Below are 26788 nucleotides of genomic sequence, written 5' to 3'. Positions count from 1 at the left end.
AATGTTTGGATTCCAATCAGCTGTCAAGCATGAAAATGAGTTGAACATAATACACTTTTCTATGCGGTGTCATTCTGGGCAACCTACCTCCGTGCATTACACACATGAAATTAAATAAGCATACTGCGTAGGATAAATATGTGGAATCAAGAACACGTAATAATTATTTTGTTCACTTATCTTACGGTCATCGATCATACTTCAAAGTTTGATTACATTTTTGTGTAACACACAATAGTTGAAGTGAAACGATATAGGAATTAACGAGGGGTTTGCTAAGCTAAAATAGCACAGTTTTTGATAATAACCACTGCGGTATAAAGTTTCTATTTACAACGTGCGTATCCGGGAATTGAAAACATTACGCTCATACTTTTCTCAGGCATTGTCGTGAAATGGATTCACTCAGTTTTCACTCAGCGCTCGAGTTTTCACGCCACATTTCCCGTCACGCGCCTCGTCACAGTTCTTCCTTGACTCCGTCACGGCAGTCAGAGTTGCGTAGCACCAAGAGCGAGAAGCGTGGAGTAAGCGCTTCAATGGGCCCATTTCATTAGGCGAGGAAGTGCTCTTAACGAGAAAGAGTCCAAAGATGAGGAGAAAGCCCTGAGGAGCTGCTTTAAAGGGGCGATGGTGGTTGGTCCAGCCCACGCGAAAGCTCCTGAGGGAGTCTGGAGAGAAACTGAGACATGTATTCTACACTATACGTTTCACGTCTCCTCGTGTCTCTTTTCCCGTTAGTCTACAGTATTACTTGATTATAACGTCATTTAAGAGGCCACAAAATAATTAAATGCTATATCAGAGTGACTTTTTGAAAGGGTTATTTAACAAATTGATCAGTAACACAGGAGAAATAAAAAGTTACGATTTGTCTTGAAACAAACACTTAACTGAGACCATAGGTGTAAATACAACTAAATTCATGAGTAATAGATCTTTTGCTATATAAATTTTATATAAAAAGTAATCAAAATGAAGTGTTTTATGCAACGAATACAGTATTAATTATATTATTATAAGGAAGGGCACAGTTGTGCCTTTACCCAAACATAATATTGTATTCGTTAGTGTAGTATTGATACAGTAAGTTAATAAAAATTCAAAACTTACAAAAACGTTTAAATGAAGTCCTACAGCTAAAAGAAATCTGAAATTTCATTGTGGACAGTCCTTTATTGCTTGGAGTCGGATTTTGTTGATGTTTTACACGATGTTTTTGAATATACCGACTATAAGTCCGAGGTTTTAGCAATGATTGCAGTTTAAATTTGGCGGGAATTTAGAACGAATGAAGTTATAGCCGTGTTGACGTTACTGCCGAGGTCATAATGACCAAGTTCCACTAAGTATACTTGTAGTAATCGAGATTTCGTTCATACACATTTCTCGTCTCCACTGGCGTCTCAAGATCGAAATCTCTATCGTGGCTGTATTCATTCCATATGTTTGACTGGAAGTACGTTGGATACTCTTTCAACTTCGTAAATAACTACAGAAAGACCTCACAGTGTTTTTATGACCTCTTCAATTTGCTGCCGCGCGGTGGTGGCGTTCTAATTTACCCTGCTGTTTTACAGCTTTTTTTTTCTTCAAAATTTCACTGTATTGGCATCATTGGCATGGCTCGGTATTGGCCTGTGGTACGTCCTGCATGAAGAAGACATATAAAAAAATTAAGACTTCAAACTTACTTGAATTTTGAAGTCGAGTTGCATTCTAGATCCTCATAATCTTTTATGAACAACTTTTTCTATGGTTTCATCTAGCTTTTTAGATGTTTTATTGTTTTTTAAATTCCCCTAGTACCTTGAACGTAATCAAAATGAAGCTGTTGTAAGTCAGAATTGATCTATGCTTACTAATTTGTGTGTATTCACTTCATTACTGTTACATTACGCCTTGTGACCCTCCCATATATGTTGGTATCCCTTTGTGAAAATAATTTCTTTGTAATATTCGAATAGAAAGTTTTGTTGAACTACACAGATCAGCAGCATGTACATTTTTGCATGTTATAAGGAGGGATATCACATAATAACTACATTTATCCCATGAATATGTCCGCATTATATAAATACATAGCATATATTATACAGCTATAGTATATGCTATATAACTTCAATGATAGACTTAGACTTAAGACTTAAGTCTATTTGATGAGGCGTTTGAAGGATTGAGTAAAATCTAATATCCATGTTAAAATGATTTTATTTTTATGGAGGAAGATTGTCAATAAGTTGTCATCCCATATTATTGAGCATTTGGATTATATTATGGATATTTTAAAAGGGGAAGTAGACGATTAAGGGACAGTTTTAATAACTTTGTAGATCTTGTAAATTTGATTTGAATGCAGTGATGCGTATTACAGTAGAAGATAGCTTAAACGCCGCATATCAGGATTGCGGATAATAATGAAAAGCATAGAGATGGACGCTCAACTTTGTGAATCGCTTTAAAGTTTATTAATGTAGAAAATCATCTTAAATACCTCATCTCATTACCATACCTCATCCCGCAGGCACTATGCGAAGGCGTGTACACAGTGCCATGCTCCTGCGGAAAGTCATATGTTGGCGAAACATGCCGAGGAATGGCGACAAGGATGAAGGAGCATGTGAGAGCTACCAATAAAAAACAACTGCACTTGTCAGCCATTGCAGAGCATGTTTGGAGTGAGGCCGGCCATAACATTGAATTCGAAAAAGCGAAGATAGTGGCAAAAGAGAGTCGCTACTACCCAAGGCAAATCAGGGAAGCAATTGAAATTTACAAAAGACAAAATATTAACAGGGACAACGGCTGCCCAATCAGCAACGTTTGGAAGAGAGTTCTGACCAATCAGCGCACAGGAGGAGATCGGCCAGTGCTATATAAGACGGCAAAAAATGAAAACTTCTCACCTTCGACCTGAAGACGGAAGCAGGATGGCTTCCGAAACTGTTGTCAACCAAAAACGACAGACGCGGCTGGAGAACCCGGAAATTAGCAGTCATCCTCATCTCATTACGGGTAATTAGTGGAAGACATGGAGATGGAGGTTCAACTTCATGAATCCCTACCATCCTGTAAGAATTTTGTAATAATTCCCCAAAAATCGAAAGTTACCGTTGGTGCGTTCTAACAATCAACCAAGATCGGGAATTCTTTGCTCAGCTTTTTTCTTCCATTCCCCTCAACCTCTTAAAAAAACGACCCATTTGGTTGGGTCCATTATCGCCGCTCCAAGCCCCTCCATTTTACTTTTATCGCACCCACCTCCGTCATATTTTTTTCGTTATCGTTCCCTTCGAAATCACACTCGATACACACGATCGTTCGGAGGAAAGTGGGCCATGAGTCAAGAACGGAATATTGAGCGGGAGGAACGGGAGGGTGGCGGGAGGGCAGTTCCTCGCTCACTCTCTCTCTTTGGAACCTTGCCTCCATACCCGCTGGGACCCTCGCCGCCACCTCCTCCTCGGAGTCGACGGCGAACGTTACGGCACATAAAGGGAACGGGCCTCATATCGCACGGGGTCGGAGGGAGGGACGGCCAGAAGCACGCCTTTAAAATGATGACGGTGTCTAACAAACGCTTCGTTAGCCATATGGCCCAAGATCTCTGCTCCTGCGGCACATTTTCTAGATGCGTTAGGCCATTACCGCGGGCGAGGAAAAATATATAATATCCTTGTAAACGACGCTCGAATTATCTTACGACGAGATGAAAAGTTGCTTTTCACGCTGGGCGAGCTACAACCACAATGTTTTTCGTAAAAGTTATGAGAGAAATGTGCTCAATTTATAAAACTCCGTATAAACCCGTCGAAGAGGTGTACCCATTTTTTAAGCGATTAAGTTAGAAAAGAAAGTTAGAGGTATACTTAATCCTATCACGATGTTTAAGGACGTTAAATTACACTTTCGGCCAATGTTCGTCCTCCTAATCCTTCGTCTTCGTTCCATAATTTACGCGAGCAAGCATCAGAGTCATGTTCCGAGGAGTTTATTAGGTTCAGTGAATAATAATAATTCATAGTGATGTAGAACGTAGCGTGATTTGTTCCATTATATCTACACAGCTGCAACTTCAGGATGTATGCAATTTTTTCTCCTAGATATAAAACTCTAAGCTCAGATAAAAACATCGACCTCATTTCCTATTAAGTTAAATTAATAATTTCGTTTAAATAGCAGGGTTTTTAAATTTTATACTACGTAAAATTTATTTAATGTGTGCTAACTAACCAAAGGAATTTGATTAGTTAGCTGTTGTTTACTTTTGATTCGTTTTCACGAATATTTTGAGAGTCATTTTCCGCTCCAAAATAATGATCGGGCGTCTCGCACCAGTCAGGATATATATCCGCTAACCATGCTTGTCTATGGGTTTGTTTATTTCCCCCCTCCTTCTCTATCCTGCTACCTCCCGTCACACTGTTCTCCGCCCATCTCCTCCAATGTCTCAACCCCACGTCACGGTGGTGTGGACTCAGCTGCCCTGTTTTTTTTTGCCCTTCGCGTGTGCGCGAGTGTTATGTGCGGAACACGAACGTGGGTTGCCAGTGTTTGGAGTGGAGACCGACGCGCCATCTGTGTAAGGCACTCATTGCGACCAATGATGGTGCAGCTTCGCCGCTGTCTGTCCCGCCGGCCATTCTTCACAGAACCCCTTCCCTCCCGCGCACACGTCCTCCGAAACCCCAGCCACATATATGCAGTCTCCCGCGGGTTTCTTTATCCCCCAAACCTACAAACACAGTTCCATTTTCCCCCACTACCTAGGTACACCTAATACGACTCCCTTAGAAAAAAAACAGCCGTGGATCAAAGTACGAGTGCCACTCTCACCAAACTCTCATGTCTTCCGGCTTAATGGACGATTCGGGCAGCGCTTGCTGCCTTACCATCCAAGACGATATTTACGACTACCGACTGTGCAACCAAATAAAACCATGAGTACTCAACCTCAGAGGGAACTGAGATGAGTGTATACTCTGCTTTTAAGTTTTTTTTTACTTAAAAAAATATGCTGAAAGATATTCCGATCCTTGGATGGCTCCTGCTTTTTTTATGCACGACTTTCCACCGAGTGGGCAAAAGCTTAGTAGAGAGTGGCTTTTCCAGATATGAGCTTCTGAGTTTTTTTTTCGTGCGTCAGGGATATTTATTTGGGGTTCCCTCTGAGCTAGGGCAAAGGAGATGCTCTTTGCGTTTATAAGTTTCTGCGCCTTTAACCCAGAATGCTTTACACTTTTTCTTCCAGTTCAATTCTTTTTTCTTCGAATTTTCATCGATAAAAATACCTATGATAAACATTTTATTTTTATTTTCCTCTCTCACCTATTCTCTTCCTTCTTCCATGGCAAAATAGCGCTTTTCTATCATACACAAATGCCTAAAATCTAATTATTTTTCCACAAGCCTTCTCCCGCATTTCGTCATCTTGGATAATCCCCTCGTTCTTTTCACCTCAACTTAAATAATCGTAAATCTTATCTCAATACATTCATCCCAGGTTCAAATCATCTATTTCATTATTAGTTCATACATTTCTCTTGGAATGTATTTTAGTGTACTCAAGCGGCTAAGGCAGATTGTGCAAATCTAGTTTCTTCACGCGGAAAGAATGATTTGATGGAACTTATTTATTTTTTCTTCATAGTGATCTATAACTTGAAATTTATTTAAAAAAATACTTAAATTCTGTTTATGTTATACTGAAAGCTGCGTCAGATTCGTTGCTTAAGAAAATTTGGATAGTCATTGCAATAATACGTCACTGTTGTAAGAAATACATTATATTAAGCTAATTCGTATTTTATACGATCCATAAACGTCTTTCTGGTGTTTTTGTGTCCAGACGATGAAGCAGTCGTAGGACCATCAGAGCCGAGAGACATATCTCTACTCGATATTTGGATTGCGTTACCTCAGCAGAGTAAATCAAAGTTGGGTCTATAGTTCGAAGTACTTTGTGTCTTTCCATATTTAGTAATGCATAAAATTTGTTCCGTGGGAATATCTATGTTAATTAGTAGATGATTGTTATATTATCGCCGTTTTTTCCTCGTTTAATCTCCTTGGTAATTTTATTTTAAATATCGAGACTGGAGATGAAAGATCGAGGGGTGAATTTTATAAGCTCCTCTAGTGTCACAAGGGGAGGTATTCCATTTTGTTTTCTATTCTGAACGATTCCACCGTTCTCGAATGGTGAAGAGGCAGAATTGAGGAGGTTACATCGGGATAAATTTAGAGAATGATTGTTCCTTCCTTCCATTCATCCTGCCTCAACTGGGCACGCCATTTGCAATTCTACATTTCATCTCTCTCCCTCTAAGGAAGGAAACGCGAGGGAGTAAATCCTTGGGTGAATTGCCGGAGGCAGGCAGTGGTGAATTTGTGAGAACAGCAGAGGAAACTTCTTCGTCCGGTGGGTGGATGCTCAAAAGAACTTCCGATGACTCCCCCAGTTGCATACTTCGTGAAGCACGTGGGCGCCAATATTACAATATACAGAACTCTCCAGTCGGCCTCTATGTGTTTTTTCACACTCAGCACAGTCAAATAGGTTTACAATAGTCGTCAGTTGACTCCCTGATCGATCCGAATTTTACAATGAGGTTGTAAATATCTGGAGGCATTGTTTCCGAGTTTTCAGCGTGGTCAAAGTTCCGCCATCTTGGTTTTACAAATTTTGGACTTAGTCTCCGACTGATATTTTGAGGTGGCTAAGTTTGTTCTGTAAATGAACTGCATTCGGTGAAAAATGCGACCATAATCACTAGTACATAGCCAGTGATTGTCATCGCATTTTCCCCATCATTCGCGATATTTCTATTAATGTATAAACTCTGTGTCTGTTAGCCACTTTACTCGTGGGGTTTCCTTGAAAATATACTTTATTACAGTAATTGTTAATTTTCCGTTGTCTATAATAAAATTAAATACCAGTATGAGTGCAGGTTAAAGACTATTTTACTCTCGTTAAGTTTTATTTTCAGCTGAGCTGGTTGTAGAACGCAACCATGGTGATTGATAACAATTTTTCCCTGGTAAAAAAATGTTTGAGTCATAACTTCGCGAATTCTGCCAATGAAGTAAGAAAAAAAGGTTTGCATCGTGCGTTCCTTAGGTTATTTTAATGTATTAACGAATTATGACCAAAACTTACACCAGATAGTAAGCATTGACCCTTATATGATTGTCAATGTTTTGGCTAAAGTGGGCGTGACTTGTTCTACCCAAGTACCCGCATTCCGGCAACACATTCGCAACACGCTCGAAACCAGTGGTGCCCCCTCCAGTTATTTAGAATCCTCCTTGGAATTTGACGAAGAAAGAGGAATTATTAGCCTGTTTACCGATAGTTACATTCATATCAAATTCACAACTTTTCAATGCTACTCGTCACTATTATTAATATTATTTAGCAAATAAATGGATCTTTCTGACCGCATCGCCACGCTGCGGAAAATTTTCAAAAATCTATTGAAATCCTCCTGGAGTGGCAACAGAAGTCAAGCTTTAACGAGACGGACTGGTGTCTCCTCTATGCAATCCTTTAGCGCGTGGGATATGCTGTGGGCGATGATGGCAGACCCTCTACCGGCAAAATAGTGGAGGCATAGTACGAACAAAGGCACGGTGGTATCCTCTGCGTCGAGCGAAGTAAATTAGAGCGATGCATGATGGGGAGACTCGAGTTATTGCCGCATGCTTAACGGGAACCCACTGTGAGCGCTCCGGTTGCTGTTAGGAACGCCTGCAGTTACGGTACGCTGTGCGGGCGGTGATATTAATTCAATGCGGTCGTAATTATGTGGCGGTCTCAGCGTCGGTAATGGATTGCTCACGCGCGAATTGCTACCCCTTGATGGCAAATTGTATACTCCTGAGATTGACGCGTTTGAGTCGTCTTTTCCTTCGAACCAAGTATCACGCCTCTTTTCCGAGTTACCTTTAATTTTCACCACTCTTGCTTAGTGCCTATGATATCAATGTTAATACTTAAATTTAGATATTATCTCCAATATCAAGGACGGAATTGAATTGAATTTTCATCGAGTTTCCCCTTTCCTACGATGATGTGAAATTGTCCCCCGCAAGCCTTTTTATTATGTCAAGCTGCACGCGTTAATTACTGAATAATATGATAACATTATTAAATTTCAAGTCATCATATGAATAATTGGAATAATAATAAAAAAAAGAGGTTGCTAGAGATATGAATGAGTTTTGGCTGTGTAGCGTGTGTTCCAATAAACTTTTGCCAGATAATATAGGGAGAAGTTTGTGTGAAATTGATGTAAACTTTGTGAGATTTGAAATAGCTACTAGTTTCTGCTCTTGCGATTTTAAATATATATGATACTTTCCAAAGCTTTTCATTCAATAAATAGTGCACCAGTGTGTGCTAAATTTGCGGAACGGGCGGGGAATGTTTCATCCCGCAGAGTTGAAAACTTTTTTCCAGCAAATCATCATCCTCTTGAGTGGGATAGAAGAGAAAATATTCTACTGTTGTAAGAATTATTTTTGCCTTTTAAAAATGTCAACTAATGGGATCTAATGATTCAGGCTCTCTGTTGTGTAGATATAGTGGAAAAGAATACGTATCTAATTTGAGTTGTATCAGTTTTGTTGTAGAGTTGTGGAATAGGGTATTTAAGACACATGTCACATTTACGACACACATTTTGAATTGAGATTCTATGAATGGCGATATGAAATAAAATAAACTCCTCGTTCTCGTTCCGTATTGTATATCTCGACCCTTGATTCAGAAAATGATGAATATTTTGAAAGACTGGAATTGGCACACTTTTTGTCGGGTATATTTAAACTAATGAGAATGGCTATTCCAAACTGGAACATTCAGCGAGGGTGCCGAAACATTCGTCAAAAACAGAGACAAAATAAATCACTTCGTTTAATATTGCCCCATGTACCGCAAGATAGGAATGAAAAGTGATTAGATCGTGTTAAACTTGCTCATTCCATCCCATGAGCTATACCCCATGGGCTGACATTCCATGAGCTGACGAACCACCGTAACATTTGATAGTATTTGGTTTTCAGGTGCATCAAGTTCATCAATTTATCGATCATTTAGCACCTCCTTTATTAATTTATGTCTTCATTTACTACTGGGAATGGTAATGGAGCATTTCGTTTTCCATTTGATAAAGTTATACCTCATACTTGTATTTTTGAAAACAGTTCTGTCTCATGAAGGACCGCATTAATATTATCTATGATAATGGGGCCATTACCTGGGATCTATCTAAGTTCATTAGACATTGAAAAGCGTTAGTAGTAAGTCTGGTATTTCAAACCATTGGTTTGTATCTTTTTCGATTTTTAAGCGATAGGAGTATTTTAATACGCTATGCGTCTGGGAAGGAGGGGGACGTGTCCCCCCCCCCCAGACGCTTAAAAAATAGACAAATATGTTTATTCGGTTATCACTAAGTTCGTTTTGTTTTCTTTTTTACGGATTCTCAATCATTTAATTTCATATTAATGAATTTAATAGTAAAATAAGGAGAATATTTCGTACAATATTTGCTGTATCTTGTTTTTACTCTTAATAATGAGAAGATCTTTTTACCTCTCAGACTCTTGCCCCCCAGAAAAAATCCTGTATTCGCCCCTGGCTATGAGCAATTCTCAATGTATTGATTACTACCTCTTATCATCTCTTACTTCTTACTGAAGACCACTAAACTTTTATGTCTGTTTTAGAAGTTGGCTGGTTCTTATGTACTGCCAGGTGGTGTTACAGGGTTTAAGAACTGAGTTTCTTGCACACGATTTCAAGTCACTGTGATGACGCGTGACGGTGACCCAGTAGCTTTTGTTTCATATAGGTTAAAATTGTTTAAAGGGATACAGCAGAAATAAAGTGAATGAATGCGTCATCGTGAGCGTTTAGTTGGACTTTAATTGCATTGAATTCAATGTAATTAGAGCGTATCTCCTTCGGTTGAAGAAGCGAAAATTAAAACAAAAAAACACAATTAAAGTCTCCCTTTTTAGGTGAGCGCGTGCTCGCGAGACAGATTCTAAGCGCTGTCTCAAGCACTTCGCCGGGAACATGTGCGCTGAACAGGTTAAGAGCGCACACACAAAACACGTATTATTTGCGACGCAACAAGTGCCCTCCCACATCGGGAGAATGTTTGAATAAAAAGCTTGTTGCTTAGTAGCGTCTCATCCCCTTCTTTTCAGAGGAGCGTCGGACTACTGCGTCGATGCGTGCGCAAAGAGCTTGTGGTACTTATCTGTGTGAATGCAAGGTTAAACTCGGGCATGAGAGCTATGAAACCTTTCCTAAGGGGATGAGAATACAGGTGGGTGGATGGTGGTGGTATGGCTGTGGAGATTACCTTTCGCATGAAAGATGAAAAGAAAATATTTATGCTTGCTTCTTGGAAAATCCCAACGGTTTACGTGGAAGGGGCATCGGAAGATCCGCTGGCTCGTCTTAAGGGCTTTAAACACCAGGAGTAATAAACACCCCAAGGTTGGGAAAGACCCAGACGAGACTCAAACCTGCGACTTTGGTTAAAGAAAGACAGGACCTTTGATCGCAACGCTCTTAAGTAAGATACCTTAGTAATATAGTAAGCCTACCAGCTACATTTAAATAGATTTTCTTTCGGGAGACTAGAGACTTGGGCTGAAACAGAGCCCCCTCGAGGATGATAGATATTTAAATAAATGATTAATCTTTCCATTCATTAAAACATGTGTGAATCGTTCTACTACATTTTTAAAAAACTAGACTTTTATCACATTATGAAAATCGTCAGTTCATTTTATTTAAGCGCCCGAAATATTTGTTTAGATTTTTCTGTTTTCCAAGCTTTTAAAATTACCCTCCACATTACTTTTCAATGTGAAAACCTTTATTGTGCGTCAAATAGCTTTTTAATTCGTATTTGTGACTACTAAGTTCAGCAAGATTCATGGACAAGCGTATAGTATAGTATTAACGAAGCCATGAAGTGAAGCAATATTGATTTACGAAACTCCCTGGGAGTGAATGGAGAGTATGGATGGGGTGAAGTGGAGTTAGTACACTTAAACTTTGCACCGAACGAATTGCCTTCGAGCTATAAGCATGTAAAATTATCCAATCCTATTTCATTCCTTTCTTCAATATAAAAAGCATCTGAAGATTAGTATTTAACATTCAGTTTAAAAAAATAATATTCACTGTACAACACCTGGAAATTCATGACTTTACAATATGCTTTATAATTTAAAGTAGCAAATAGCTCAAAGTAGCAAATAGCAAAGATTTCCAACATTTTTTGATACCATTTGGTGAGTACCGGCATTTTGTAGATAAAATGTATCCATATGTTATCGTATTGAAATTATTTTTTAAAGTTCTTTTGTCATTATTTACGTTTCACTCTGATTGGCACACATTTTTCGTCATGCGTAAAGTTATATAAAAATAATTTCTTGTGGTTTGTTTTTTTTCCGAGGGTTAATAATGCTGATCATGCAATTTGCCAAGAAATTTTAACATGGTATCAATTTGGGCCAAGTTTGGTGGACTACGATTCTTAATATCGAGAAAGAATGAGATCGAGGTAAAGTGGTTGACGGTCCAGACGAACGAAGTCATTGCAAAATTTTGCCGTTAGTTCAGATTACTTGCTATGAAAAAGAAATTGAGGCCGTGATGAATAAATAAAAAGTTACTGCCACGAACATAGGTTGTTTCTAGAACGCTGCTATGTTTTTTAATGCGTTATAACAGAACCCTTGTCGAGATGCTCCTATGGTCGTGGACTAATTGAATGCTGCTTTTTAAAATCTTCGTCTGTTTCTATTGCTGTTTATTTTTCTTTGCTCTCCGTAATATGTATTACTATTGATATGCTCGTAAAAACTCCGTGTGTTTTTATCTTAATGAAATCAAGCATCAAAACGGATTTTGGTGTTGGTCAGTGACTTGTAGTTGTCAAAAATTTGCACAGCTTGTCTGAGATCTCGGCAGCAAAAAGTCTGCGCCGTCTAGGGCGCAACAAGCTGCTTTGCTCTTTTGAGGGGAGGAGTTTGCGAGGAAGGTCTTAGAGAGAGCGTGAGAATTTTTCGAATTCTCTGGAATCACTATAAAAAAACTTACAGGCCGTCAGCGGAAAATGGAGGTTAGCCTAAGTGGTTGGGTTGAGGTAAAGTACCTATCGGAGCGAATGTAGAATGTGGTAGGAAACCTTAAGCCTCTGCTGAGCCATGCGGCAGCTAATATCGAGAGCAAGTTTATTCGATTGTTCTATTCATCGAAACCTTAATGAACGGTTTTGATAAAAAACGGTGATGTTACTGGCCTAAAATGTCAACGGAAAGCATTGATTTCTTTACTTTCAACCGTCGTTTATTATTTCTATTATTGTTATTGAAAATAGTTGTTAAAATTGGACAATTAGTCCGGTAGTAACAAAAAAAATTAGATACAAAAAAGATTTTCAAGATAGTCATTTCAATTATTTACTTGAAAATATTTTTAAATTTCAATTTTTGGGCTGGGCTCGAAAAGTTTTTCTGGTAGATCGTTCGAGTTAAGTACGGTTGTGTTCAAGAACGTAAACTTTTTTGCATCCTTTCTTTCTTTCTATGTTACCGGAACTTTATCTTTCACTGGTGATCATTTTGCCCCCACAAAACTGGGTTTCGTGACGTCTTTCCCAATTTCTTACCATGCTTTTTCCCCACTGATAATTCTGAAAATCACTCACACTTTTCCTCCTTAGTTCAAACTCTCACATACCAGTACTTAAAGCATTTCCGTAACACTTACTGTCTTCATCTGACGATGAATTACAAAATGCAGTGTCTGGAAAGCGTTTTTTTTTAGCAATACCTTCCACTCTTGGACCCCATTCCAAATTTTTGGACAAAGGAGCACCTAAGTATTCGATGCTGTCGGACTTAAATTGCCTGAGAATTCATAAACCCTGTTTTCGGTGTTAATTTTAATGCTGAAATTTAGGTATGTGCATGTTTTTACATTGATATCCATCCCATTTAATGATACCCACTTAATCAGTTCCTGTACTCGTTTATGTTTGCTCGCTCGTCTGGTCGAGCTTCATGATCTCTCTGAGTCGAGCTGCATGGTCTTTCGATAAATAATACAGTCAACTGTAAAAAGACTAACATCAGATTTGAAAATTTCTGGGAAACCCTTATTTTATTTGATAAAAATTTTTGGCACAAATAATCATTCCATCATAATATTTTTAAAACCCTCCCCGATTTTCTACTCGCTTTACCCTCCACTTACACAACCAGGGAACCTATTCCATATAAATATTTGGCACCCATTGCCATCCCCACTGGTAAATTGCCATGTTTTTCTTTTTTTTCGACCCTGTACGTCTTCTCAGCTGAGATAAGCGTACATGGCTGAATTATCTCTAATTATTTTGAGAACATAGACCCCTGGACCCCAATCGTTTGGTCTTAACAATATAACGTCGAGGGTATTCGATCTTTCGAGAGAGTTTCCTGCTGTCTTGTGAGTATCCCATTTTGCGATACCTGTCATCGATAACGGCCTTCATTGGTCAATTTAGGCCTTTCGCCTTATCGAACAAGCCAAAGCGTTGGTGTATGGCAGGCGGATAGGCAGGAAAGGATGAAGTGTCAGATTACCTGCGACATGACTGCGTTCCACGCCTCCGACATCGTCCTTCGTGCTTGCTGGATGTCTACCTGGGGGTCGTGGAGGATGTTGGCGGGGTTTGAGAAGACGGGAGAGGGTGCGTGCGAGGAGGAGGGGGAGGAGGGGGCGGAGGAGAAGGGGGAGGGGGTGATGGCGTCGAGGGTGGGCAGGAAGAGGGAGCAGTGGGGCGGGGGGACGGGGGAGTCGGGCGAGAGGGGGGGAGGGGTGGGGTCCTTGGTGTAGTTTCGGAGTATGTCCACCATGGAGACCATCCTGGCCGCCCGCTTGCGGATGTAGAAAGTCTTGTCGCGTAAGCCGTCGTCTGGTGGCACCGTGGGGTCGGGTGGTTGTGGTTGGGGTAGTTATGGAGCGGGCGAAGAAAAAATATTGGATGGGGAACATGGAAGGAATTAAATCATAGAAATAAATATTTAGCTAAACTAGTCAAAACAGGATTTTTGTGGATAGGGTATCACGAGTGTGGTGGAGATTTAGTGGTGGTGTTTAGAAGTATACATGAGTGGGTGATAAAAATATTGGATTTGGAGTATACAAATTGAAATGTTAACTTATAATAAAGTAATCATGTTACAGAAATAAACAATATCGAATAAAGCTACTCGAAAGAGATAGTTCAGGAAAAGATATAAATAATTTTAGAGGTGTTAATTGGTGTTTTTCTATAATCGAATGTGAAAAAATTGAATATTGGTAATTGGCATCAGCGAAATATTTTAGTATTTAATGAAAGGGAATAAATAGCATTATAGAAATGTACAATGAATATTTAGCATAGCTCCAGAACAAAAAATGCCCAGTGGGCTGCATTATTAGTTCAGGTGATGAATGCAAATAATAGAAATACTGAAAACATATCCAGCAAAGCAATTTCAATAAAGGATTCGTTAAGGTAGGGGTATGATTAGGCTCATCGAATGAAATAATTCCTTGAAACTCATAAAGGATGAACTTCAGCAATTTTAAAAGTAACTTAGCAAGTAAACAATAACTTAAATAGGTATGCCTTAATAGTGTTTAATAATGGTTTTGGAATAGGAATGAGGGCTTTTAATGGAAAATATCCACAAAAAGAGGTTAAGAGTACTCAAAATATGGGAGTGCATTGGGATTAAATTCTGAGCTTTAGAATATTGATGACTGTAGAAGGAAATTGTGACTGACGACGGCATGATTACAAGTATAAGAAGATAGATTGCGCAATTATACGATGGGAATGATATTTATATAGGGAATAAGCCTTATCAATTATTTATTTAGATTTTGATAGTGATGTTTACATCAACCTCTCTTCAATAGTCCATTGAGTTGTTCTGCTATGGCGGCTAAAGCGAGAAAGTAGATCGGAGAAAAAAGATCCGACCACCTTAATTGGAAGGAGGATCTTTTTTCCCCTCTAAAATTGGCTCAAATAGAGCATCGAGCGAGGGGATAGAGATGAAGCAGAACTCGCAGAAACCCTACCGAGCAATTCGGTCCCAGATCTTATTTCTCTGTGCAAGAAACTGCGATCAATCTTAGGCGGGTATAACGTCTTACGAGAGTAAGTACCTACCTACCGGGAAAGGCTGTACATTTTTTTTCGTCCGTCCCGGTGACAAATTTCCTGGAAACGATTCTCAGCGGCAGAGGGGAGGGGGTTCTAGAGCTTCCTAAAATCCCCGCTGGGCTCTTACGTTTCTCCATTCCACCGCCTCATGTGTAAAGGGAGCTTTTTACTTGCTTTCCGAAAGGGCGACCTCAAGTGGAGTAAATAGGAAGCAAGGCCGTTCTGGGAATTGGAAGAAAAAAGAGTTCGTTTTATTTTCTCCCAGAATTTTTTTTTCAACCTTTTTAAACATCCGCTCCGAGTTTCTTGCTCTTATTGCGAAAGGGATGGGAGTGCATTTGATTCAGGGAGAAGAATGAAGGGGGGATGTGGGTTAGAGAGGGGTCTAGGTGGGGGGTCAGGGACGATGCAAGGTCAGGAAATTGGATGCTGAGGTGACTCACAATCCTTCGAGATCCTCCTGGGATGATTGCAAGTAGTTTTGCTAAATGTTTCCTGATTAATGTGAAACCGTTTACAGGATCTCCAGGGCTGCATTTAAGCTGAGGATATCCAGGCTGCGGTCACGACCAAGGATGGCAATCGAAACTAAACGAGAGTCAAAACCAGTAAAATTTCAATAGTTTCGTTCCCGGGAGCGAAATGTGGAAACGAAACGAAATGGATTTAAACCCGGAGAGCTAAACTGAGGGTCGAAACGAAATCCGAGTCAAAACTATTTCGGGTGGAAACTAAACTAAAACTCAAGGACGAAAGGAAACGCAGATAATATTTCGCACCGGAGAGATCACGTGCTTTACCGTCGAACGGTTTAGTTTCGCCCCACACACCGAGTACGAAGTATGGTTGAATGAAGTGGAGATTCGGCCTACTGCCATTAGATGCATGGGGCACTCATATTTTACCACAAACAGGAGAACGGTGAACGCAAACTGACCATTCGATTTTTAAGCTAAATGTTTTAACCTCTCCTTACGTATGTCAAACATAATGGGTCGGAACTATTCTCTTTTTTTCCACTCCACTCAACTTTGGAGATCGAAACTTAACTATGAGCAGCGTAGTTTTGATTAATTCAGCTTCATTCCCGGGAGTAAAGTTTCGTCCTGGGTCGAAACAAAACTCCTTGGTGATTTTACTTTCGTGCAGGAACGAAACTAAATACAGGCCTCGTATTTTCGTTTCCCTCCGGGTCGAAACGAAGCATTTTCGTTTCGACCCGGAGGGAAATCGTTTCGTTTCACTTGCCATCCCTGGTTACGACAGCGCGGAGAGCTAATCATGAATCCCAGCCGTGGAGGCGATATATGTGCCCATTTGGAGCCGCCGTTGAAGTGACGTCGGCGTATTGACATCGATATTAATTTTGCTGCGTAGCTTTCGGACTTAAAATATTCTTGAAACCATCCTCATTTTATTCCGGAGAAAATGCATGTCATTCAATCTATAACCAAATGAAAGGCGTAAATGAAGAAATTCCAATTCTACGGATTTGAAATCGCCGTTAGATTACTTATAAATGCTTCTCACATCATGGAACTTCTTTCCTAACTCCAAGATCATGTTATATACCTCAGCGGGCATATTTCTAGCCTTAACTCGAAGATGGTCAATAAAAAAGGAAGTGGTGGTTTTCCAATGAATATTCAAAAGATCACCTCAATTATCATATGCTGGAATCTGTTGCATTGAAGAAAATTAGTATTGTTGGTATTGCTATATTTGCAAAATCCTATCTCTTTGGAAAATCAGCCTTCTAAGACGAAATAAGTTTGAACTATTTCTCTTTGAATGCCACCTTTCAAATAGACATTAAATTCATTATATCAACGATGTTCATGACTGAGCCGTATTACAATGGAAATTAAATTTTTAGGGTCTTTTTGTCAATGCAATAAGGAAGTATTTGCAAAAGATTGATCGGAAATCTTAATGAAACCAGATAATATATATGGGTCACCATATTAACGATAAATAAATTTGCCCGTGCGATCATTATGAGAGGAATACATTTGAGCACAAAGGTTAATATTTTATTCTGTCAACTAAGCTCATTCTGTGCTTCGGTTCGAATTATTCTTTTTTGTCCTGTTCGCTGCCAAAGGAATACATCCACCGGTTTAAATTGTTTATTGAAAAATAGCGTAAAAAGCTTTAGTCTCTTTGATGGAAATTTACAAATCGTCGGTGGGAAGAGGGGAAGAATTCTCTTTTATTTAAGCGAAAGGTGGTTGACGTAACCAAAGACACTTCTGCATGATAACATTTACCATTCACTTTTTTGTACATATCAGTTCATAATATTTTCAAATAATTACATTTTATAGCTCCAATAGTCCGTGATGGATATGAATTTTCTATCCTTAAAAATTTTCATGTGACACTGTGAGCTTTAATTTTTTCGATGTCATCTCATGATCTCTTCTTAGTCATTTGCATTTTATATAAGGGACATTCTTCGGTCTCTATTAATAAAGCCTTGTAGAAAAAACAAGTTACTTCCTTAAAAAATATTGCCGTGGAGGACGTTGCTGGTCTTCACATGATTGCAAATTCTTACACCCGGATGCTTCTGAAAAAATTAATTAATAAGTGATGAAATCCATCATAAATTTAGTGTTTAAAACGAAAAACGAAAGATAAATTGCAATCCTTTTATGAATATATCTAGTTGTCTGCGATTCTCCCTTTTTCCGGAAAGCTCATTAAAGTTCTCTATTATGCTATTCTTAAAACAAGTAACGTATAACATTGCAAACTATTCTGAGTGGTTGCGGTACCTTATATTCTTTCTAAAATTAATTCGCTTCTTAGTCCAAGCTATTAATATTTGCTCTATACATACAATAGCATGCTCCCTAGCTATTGCGCGTTACCATTAAATAATATGGATTAGATAATGTGTTACTCTAAAATTTTTGCCATACCAGTCGTTACTCTCGCAAGCTCGATCAAAGCGTGCTCCTGTTGTATGTCAAATGCCGTCCTGTTGTATGTCAAATGCCGTCCTGTTGTATGTCAAATGCCGTCCTGTTGTATGTTAAATGCCCTACGTGCGTCGTATCGTCCAGGGTATTGGCGCATTTTTAAAGCTTGCATTGGGAAAGGATAGAAATGCTGCCGAAAAGCAGCTTTAGGAATTGATCGCATCGGTATACGCTCGGGCAGCGTGGTCGTAATTTTGCTGCCGCGGGCCGAAAGTCCCGAAAGCTGGACGCGCTCGCAAAGTGGAATTCTTCCTCCTTTGGCAGACTCACCACCGACGGCACAGGGGCGATGCCCTTTGAAGTGATATCCTTTGTCACGTGACTCGGACGGAGAAGGATTAAAATGGGCGGTGGAGAGAGATGGAGAGAGAAGGAGGGAGGGGAAGAAGGGGAAGGGTGAAAGAGAAGAGTTTAACCCTGAGGGATCGAGCGAAATATCCTTTGCACGAGACCAAGGCATGCTTTCATACACTAACGCTCCCATCATGTTCTACAGTGGTCAAAAGTCTCGGGGGAAAAAAGAGCCCGCTGGTCTCGCGACACAGATATCCTTCAATTAAGGCATGAAGACGAAGAAGATGGTGTGCGAGAAATAGTGGAGAGAATTGGAGTGGACTCTGATGCTTCACCACCTCTGCTATTTTTCATCCGATCTCAATATTACACGTGAAAGGCAGAGCAAAATTGTAGCTAAGATTCATCAAGGGTGTTGTGGAAATATCCTCGGACAAAAATGAGCAAAAGAGGTTTTGCATCGCTGCTCTATTGCGTGGAGAGTGAGTAAAGTATATTTTTTAGAATACACTCGCAGATTTTCTGGTAAATGGATAAAATTTTAGTTTTCTTTCAAAGTAATAAAGAAAAAAGACAGCAGACAGCAAACGAATTTTAATCCGCAAACTGCCTTCAGTCAACAAATCATCTGGAATGCATTAAACTTTTCTCGGGTTTCTCTGGGTTCAGCGCAGAAAGTTGCATCCGCGTACATGCTAGCATGTAAAGAAAAGCGGGGAGATTCGTCAAAGGCTACCTCGAAGGAACAGAGTGCGTTTCACAGCTTTTAGATGAATTAGGTTTGGGGGCCCAAGTGAATTAGGAGAACTCAGGGGGCTTTGATGCTTTCAGCAAATTATAACATAAGTTTCAGATCAGTTTAAGAATATCATCTAAAAACTAGGGATGTGCGAATAGTGCTTTTTGATCTCGAGTCGAGAATCGAGTCGAGTTTGGTCATTTCTGGATCTGGCAATATGACCCTGCATGCCACAGCTTATTCTCATTTTTCTGATCCCCTTGGGAATTTTGTTTTCTGAATGCCTAACTTGATGAAAAAAGGAAAAGATAATGAGGAATGATGATAGTAATTGTGTTAGAATGGGGTGGTTTCCTATAATTTTTTTATTTCCTAAATCGAAAGATTATTACTCCTGGAGTACGTATTTCACGCTTTTAGATTTTTAAAAGACGAGATCTATTTTTCGCGATTAAATAAAAGTGAAAATTTTCAAGTGCGCGAAAATACGACGGCTAAGTATGAATGCCGGGAAAACTCCGTGTGACGTCGCTCTGGTTCCCGCTGCCGCAAGTGAGGATTGGGGCGAGGCTTTGAGCGCTGATACGACGCAGGATGCTAGCAGGTAGTAGAGTACCCTGCTAGCGGGTAGTAGAGTACCCTGCTAGCTGGTTGTACTTGGCATAAATAAGGATTATTAGTACCTTATCAAACGAAGGAAACTTTCCGATCTTAGCCAGTTTTAATAGGTGATTATTAAGACATGTTTCCCTGAGCTTTGTGCCTCATACATGCATTGGTAATCTCAGACTATGTGAAACTCCTATCTACTCGTATATAAACTAGGTCCCTGTGACGCCACGTGGAGTGGCATCGTATGGGTGCCAATCTGACCTTTTTCAAATGCAGTTAAAATTGACCATTGCCATTCGTCCAAACTGTGATTTATAAAACCAAATAATTTGTATATTACGAATACACTAATGCTGGGCAACGAATCGCAATCAATACCTTTCGTTTTTTTTCATGAAGGAAACTACCGTATTAGGAGATGAATGAAAATTAACGTGTCATGAACAGTTTCATAAGCACTATTGGAATGAATTAACCTCTAATGCGGTCAATTCAATTAATATACATGTATCCAAACTGTAAGAAACAGCCCTGAGTAAAAGCATTTGACCCTTGTAATAAGTATATGTTTCAAGATAGCGCCTCCTGTTTGGCAGATTTATGAACTTACTGGACTCGATAGTTCAGTAACCGAAACTACTCGCCTGGAATCGACTTTCGCAATGCTACTAGAATCACTCGAGTCGAGTAACAACTACTCCACTCGACTCGTATTTTTGAGTACTCGCACATCCCTACTAAAAACCACGCTTAATGTGCAAGTCCGATAGACGCGATAAAATAAGGAGGATATTTTTGGTTGAAACTGTTTGATACAGGCATTATTGTTTCCTTAGATATATATTATACTTAAATAATGAATGATGGAACTCAGGCAGTCAAAGCTGTCTCATCGCGTATCTTAACTTTCCTTTCCTTTTGCAGGTCATTGTCTGGTGTTCTGCAAATCGCCTATTGAGGCTTCTTGCGGGGTAGTATGTAGATGAATAATCTCTCCCATCGAAGGATAGTTTTTTTTTAAAATATCATTTTCAAGAATTGAATTTCTTGGACACAACATCAGGTGTCATTCATCTTTATCATTTTCTGCATTCCTGTGGTACCATTAATTATCTTAGTGTAACTGTAATATGCCAAGTTATATTTAATTAAGTCTCTTAGGAATAGAAGGGTCCACAAATGCGTAAAAAGATTCTAAAAAAAATGCATAGGTTTTACAGTTCTTTCTTACTATAAAGAGAAACTACCGGTAAATGATGAGAGACTTCCTCTTTTATATAGAAAATACTTACTTAGAGCATAATAAGATTTAATGAGATGTCAAGGGGGAAAAGGCCCCAGCGTGGGATGGGTTGGGAAAGCCTAGCCTACCTTTTCAGCGTCGAATAATGGCGAATTGAGATGAGATTGAGAATATGAATGGAAGGAGAGGATGAGGATCATGATACATGGACTGCGAGAGAAACTCTGTAAGTTGCTGATGCACTATTTGTGGCACGTGTCAAGTCTGAGTTAGCTTTTACCGTTAATGTTTTAGGATGATGGTATTTACTACGTTAAACGATGTTAGTTGGAGCTGTGAATAAATCTTGTGAATTTCCCATACCCGGTCACAAAAAAGGATTGCTGAAAAGGAAGAAAAGGAATGAAGAGATACCGCGCCTTGTTTTAATTTAATGAAAAAAAAAATGAAAACGAACGCGAAACCTAGCGAGAGTTGATGAGGGGTCGAATGGGAAAAGGCTTCCCTGAGTATAGCGGATTGGAAAAAGAGAGGCATACTAGCTTACCTCCTCAGCGGAGGAAAAAAATGGCAAAAGAGTTGAGATTGAAAATATGAATGGGGCTGAGGATTATGGTGCGTGGGAAGAGAGAGAGAGAGGGTTGAAGAGGGTGGAGTTAGGAGAGCGGATGTTGGTTATGAAGTATGAGTGGTGTGGGGAGCGGAAAAACGGGTGGCATGGCGTTTGGAGTGGGGAGGGTGAGGGGAGCTCTGTAGGGTTTGATTCAACCCTGGGTGCGGAGATTTATTAAGGAAATAATGGGGTGGTGGGCGTGGAGGGGAGTTGAACAAGGGAGGCGGCGGGAACGGCGAGTGAGTGGGCGACCGAGATTATTCCCGCGAAGGGTTTTGAAGGGGACGGGGGCAGGCAAGCAGGCAGGGTGGTTGACGGAGCGGCGAGAGGATGGAGATTGTTCGAGAGTCAGGGTAGGGGGGGGGGGGAATGTGAATATGTGTACGGAGGAATACCTCCTACCTCGGATCTATAGATGATGATGGAAGACCCTAGGATAAAAATGATGGGACTACTTTTTTACCGCGGGTGGAGAGAAGGTGGAAAGACAGACCCATTCATGGAAAAAAGTTCTCAAGAGCTAATTTTATCTTTCATTCTCTTTTCTACATGCTAGGTAGATTACGGTTATACAGGCCTGGAATTAGGGGTAGTTGCGTGCTTGCAAAAATGCTCCAGGACAAGCATCCAGGTGAGGAATAAAATTGACTCCGGTTCATTGAGATTTAAAGGCGTTAAAACGGGCCACTCTTCTGAGTCATTTGCCCATTAATTACGTCAAGATGTACAATTTTTTAACACTGGAAACCGACTACATAGTACATTCCCTCTTCTCTGAACTAATACCTAGCCCATTTCCTATTCCATCGTCTCCCTTTCCTCTCAATAAGTTATAAACGCAAGTGTCTATGCGTGGAGAGTGAGTCAAGTATATTACTTAAGTATATACTCTCAGAGTTTCTGGTAAATGGTTAAAATTTCAGTGTTCTTTCAAAGTAGTTAATTAGATAAAAGACAGCAGACAGCAAATGCATTTTAATCCGCAAACTGCCTTCAGTCGACAAATCATCTGTAATGCATTGAACTTTTTTTCGGGTTTCTGGCAAGGCTACTGAGAATGGTTGACGAGTCGGAGCCCGAAACGTCGGCGCTCTTCGAATATCTCACCCGCGCGGAAACGTTTAAATATTCTGTTTGCCGGGAAAGTGTATAATCACACATCTGAAAAGCATATTTAGGCAGCTGAATTTCCTCTGTAAAAAATCATGTGTATTTCGAATCGAATCATCGATGCCTGGAATCGATCATATTACAAGAGTAGAAATGAAAAAAATACATACAATGAAAATAACCCTAATGTTTTTTTATAGCAGGGTGTATAATGTGGTAAATGTAAAAAAGATGGGTGAAATACTAAATTTCCTGGAGAGAAGGAATAAGGAACTCGATCAATAGGCTGGACCTTGGGATGATTATTTTTAACTGAAAGAGGAGAGGCATTGATGGAGGAGTAGCTTTTATGCATGGTTAGCTGGATCAGATGAATCTCCACTGAAAAAAGTGGTATGGTTTTCGAGAAGGGAAGTACCGCTGAAAAATAGTTGGGTTCCCTATAAAATATTTTCTCATATCTATTTTTGATTTCTTCCTACGTTCGCCATTTGCATATTTCATTTCTTAGTTAAGTATTTTTAGTCTGCAGTGAAAAGTCTGTTGGAATAAAATTAATCAGTGGATAAAACCTCGTGACCACAGTATTAAATTGCTTAGATCCTGCAATTTTAAAAACTCAATCAAATTCTCTCTGCGGTTTCATTTTACATTTGCGAAAATGTACTCTTATAAATTAGAGACACGTATAAATTTCTTCCATGTCTATTTAATTTCTGTGGTAGTTCCCAGTATGAAATCGGTCGATTATAACGTATTTTATTCACAAGCGGGTAAAGCAATTTTCCATGTGTTTCTTGAAACTCAATTACGGAATTTCAAGAGGAGTTTAGATTAGTAATCCGTATAAAGCGAGTTTCAATACAATACTTCATTGGAATAGAATGCAATAGGTAGGATTCAGGTTAAATTGAAACTATTTCTCTCAAAATAATAATTTTTGATGTGCTCTGTCGAACAGATCATATCTATATTCCCTTTATTAATGACTCGCTCCGTATTCTCTATTTTTTCTAACTTCCTACAGTTTTACATCGATGCAAACCGAAACCTCTTCAGGAAGCCTTTGCAGCCACTACAGGCGTGTACAGATAAAATCGGTCTATTTAAGATTACGGATATCGTAAATGAGTATAAAGTTCCTCAATAAATGTTTGAGCAAGTAAAAAAAAAAAATTAATTCCTTGCCATTGCTACATTACGCTTTTGAAGATACTTCAGGGAAAATGAATCCAGCAATCCTATCTAAGGGGTCGGCACAAGTACATACATCAGCTCGCCCTAATATGGGAGTGCATGGATTAAAAAACATAGGGCTCTGAGGATGAGAAATATTATAAGATTCACGATTGGTAGAGCTTTATTGAGCCAATTCAATTATGTGACACGTGAGGTTTGAAAGGGTATGGAGGAAATGAAGTCAATGGACACGATATCGGACAAGCTATTAATTCAGTAACAATAGATTTAGGTCTCAATTTACAGATTTTCAGGTATGTCCCCGGGCGTCTCCATATGACCTATCGAAAGTATATGAAGTTAGGGCTTACTCGAATTTGTGAAATTGAATGAGTTTTCTTGAATATTACACAATTGCTTATACCTCTTATTTTTTACGGATCGCGACCCGGATTACGATGAATTATCATCATCTTCAGGCGCAAATTAAAAAAAAATAAGTGGTCATAAAAAGTAAGTGGTGTAAGTAATTATGTAATATCCAAGAAAACTTACAATGGAATACCACAAAGTTAATCATGAGTTAGTGAATTTTGAAATCGAATGATTTCAAAATTAACATCGGTTTGATTGAGAGACTTAACGCGGGATAATCTTGTTTACATGAATTGGAGAGTAAAAAAAAGGAGATGACTTGGAAAATCTTTGATAAAATCCATAAAGAAACGCTACATTTGGCGCCAAAGGAAATATACTTATTTCATTCAAATGTAAGAGCGGTTATACCTTTATTTCATAGAAATGGGTGGTGGTATGAAAGGAGGTATGGCGATGAGACAAATGTTGGGAGGAGAATGCTGAAAACTTCCGGACCGTGACGACGGTTTCAAACGCGTCGTTTCGATGAAAGGAGGATGCCAAGAGCCCAAGTGGAGGCGGGCAGCGAGAGAGAGAGAGAGAAGATGAAGTATTGTGAAAAAAGCGGTGCAGGACGTAATGAGGGAAAGGGAAGGAAGCATTTTGAGACGGTGGCAAGCGAAAATGACCGAATTCAAGCCGCATAGTCGATGGTGTGAATTCAAAAGAATCTTTTCGTGTAACTAAAACCCCGTTTTTTAAAGTGCAAACGTTAAGGAACACACAATATTTACATCGTCAATTAATCAGTCTTTAGAAGTTCCCCAAATAATGAGAATTCATAGGTTTTTCCTATTATTTTTATCTTCAATATGATAAACTAGAAATATTTCAACCATGAACAGCTGTTAACAGTCTGCCGCAGACACAACAATAGACATATTTATACCAACATCAATGAAAACAGCTTTTGGGAGTCGTGTTTCCTCTTCATGTATGTTTGGAATCCAATCAAACTGTTGCTATTTAGTTGTGTATGAATAATGCCTCCTATTTCTCCTAATTAGTTATATAACTATGTTGAAATCGGTGAATGGTTGGGGTCGTTTACAAATTGTTACTCGGGGACTTCTTTTGACTTGATGAAGTGCCATTACTTTTTATCAAAAGTCATATATAACATGAAAGTCTATTTAAAATTGGTGAGTTGGATTTAAACATAGACCATTTCATTTAGATATTTACGTCTTTAATCATAGCCCTACAATTATCTTAGTTTCAGATGTTTCCAATTGAAGTTCTTCGTGAAACAAGATGTTATTTTTCACCTGCTTACGCATTAGACTTCTAATAGCTTAAAAATAGCTGTCTCTAATTGTCCACGTACGTACAGTTGGTTCCTTCATTGACTTAACCATCCATTGCTCTCAAACAGTTCGTATTGATTTTTTTTCTGTTTTCGGCACAGAAAAATCAAATGAAACCCTTCGGAATCTCAAACGAAGTACATTTTTTTCAATAGCTACTTGATTCCTGTTAAGCCATCCAATTGCGATAAAATAGTGCTTTCACTTAAGTATCCCTTGCTTCGTTTAGCCCTTGTCTTATGGTTAAAGTATCCTTCGGTGATTATCTTCTGGGTACTGTTGCGGAGCAATTGGGAGGATGGGTATGAATGCGAGGGAAGAGAGGGTCCGATTCGGGAAGAAAGAGAGAGACCATTCGCCGGCGGCCATCTCAGCGTGCGAGAGACGGCGAGAGTTTTCGACCAAGTGCCGATGTCGGTCGCTGGAAATCGAACGGGGAGGCAATTCCGCAGTTACACTGCACTGAAGTGGTAATGGGGTTGCGGTGGTTTGCCACAAAAAGGAAGAGCATCCCGGAAAAGGCCGCGAAATGGAGTGGAAGTGAGTTTTCGTTAATGCGACATCGGGCGTGGTGGGTGCCTTTGGTGAGGCGAGCAGACGGATTAACTGAAGCATTCACGACGCCTTTGTCGGCAATCGGCCAGCTATTAATAGGTTTCAGCAAGCTGATTCCAATTTTTTAAAACTTTTTTATTTTCTATATTTAAATAATAGTTTTATGAAAGCCATATGAAGTTTATTACGCATTGATTTTATTAGAAAATATATTTTTTATTCTATTCCAGCTGTCGATTAAGATATTACTATAATTTTAACTACCTCGTGTAGGTATCGTGAGCTTCTTACCGTGATGAGCCAGAAATTATTTTTTACACGATCCTGTGAATTTCCAGGCTTAGATCTCGTTATGCATCAGGAAGGCGAATTGGGTGTAGTAAATGACACTTTAAATGTGTAAAAGCAGTTGTGTGATATTAATAAAATGATTATCTAGAAGTATAAATTGATAAAATAGAATATGCCCAAATATGTGCCCTTCCTAATT

General features: G+C 39.3%; 1 protein-coding gene across 3 annotated transcripts in view; it reads right to left on the bottom strand.

Moving 5' to 3' along the window:
- LOC124158974 (ras-related protein Rab-3) overlaps positions 1–26788 on the bottom strand; it is a 251557-nt gene that overhangs the window by 68995 nt on the left and 155774 nt on the right. The window contains exon 1 of one of the 3 annotated variants that reach the window (XM_046534427.1): positions 13666–13807. The exons of the other annotated variants lie outside the window; for them this stretch is intronic. Coding sequence (XP_046390383.1) covers positions 13666–13698 — 33 coding nt within the window. The 5' untranslated portion in view covers positions 13699–13807. Of the gene's footprint in view, positions 1–13665; positions 13808–26788 lie in introns of those variants that run through there. 3 annotated transcript variants of the gene reach the window in all.

The sequence above is a fragment of the Ischnura elegans genome, chromosome 1, assembly GCF_921293095.1.
Source record: "Ischnura elegans chromosome 1, ioIscEleg1.1, whole genome shotgun sequence".
In the NCBI taxonomy this organism is placed as follows: domain Eukaryota; kingdom Metazoa; phylum Arthropoda; class Insecta; order Odonata; family Coenagrionidae; genus Ischnura; species Ischnura elegans.
Note: the sequence above shows the minus strand (reverse complement) of the source record. Positions and strands in the feature narration are given on the sequence as shown.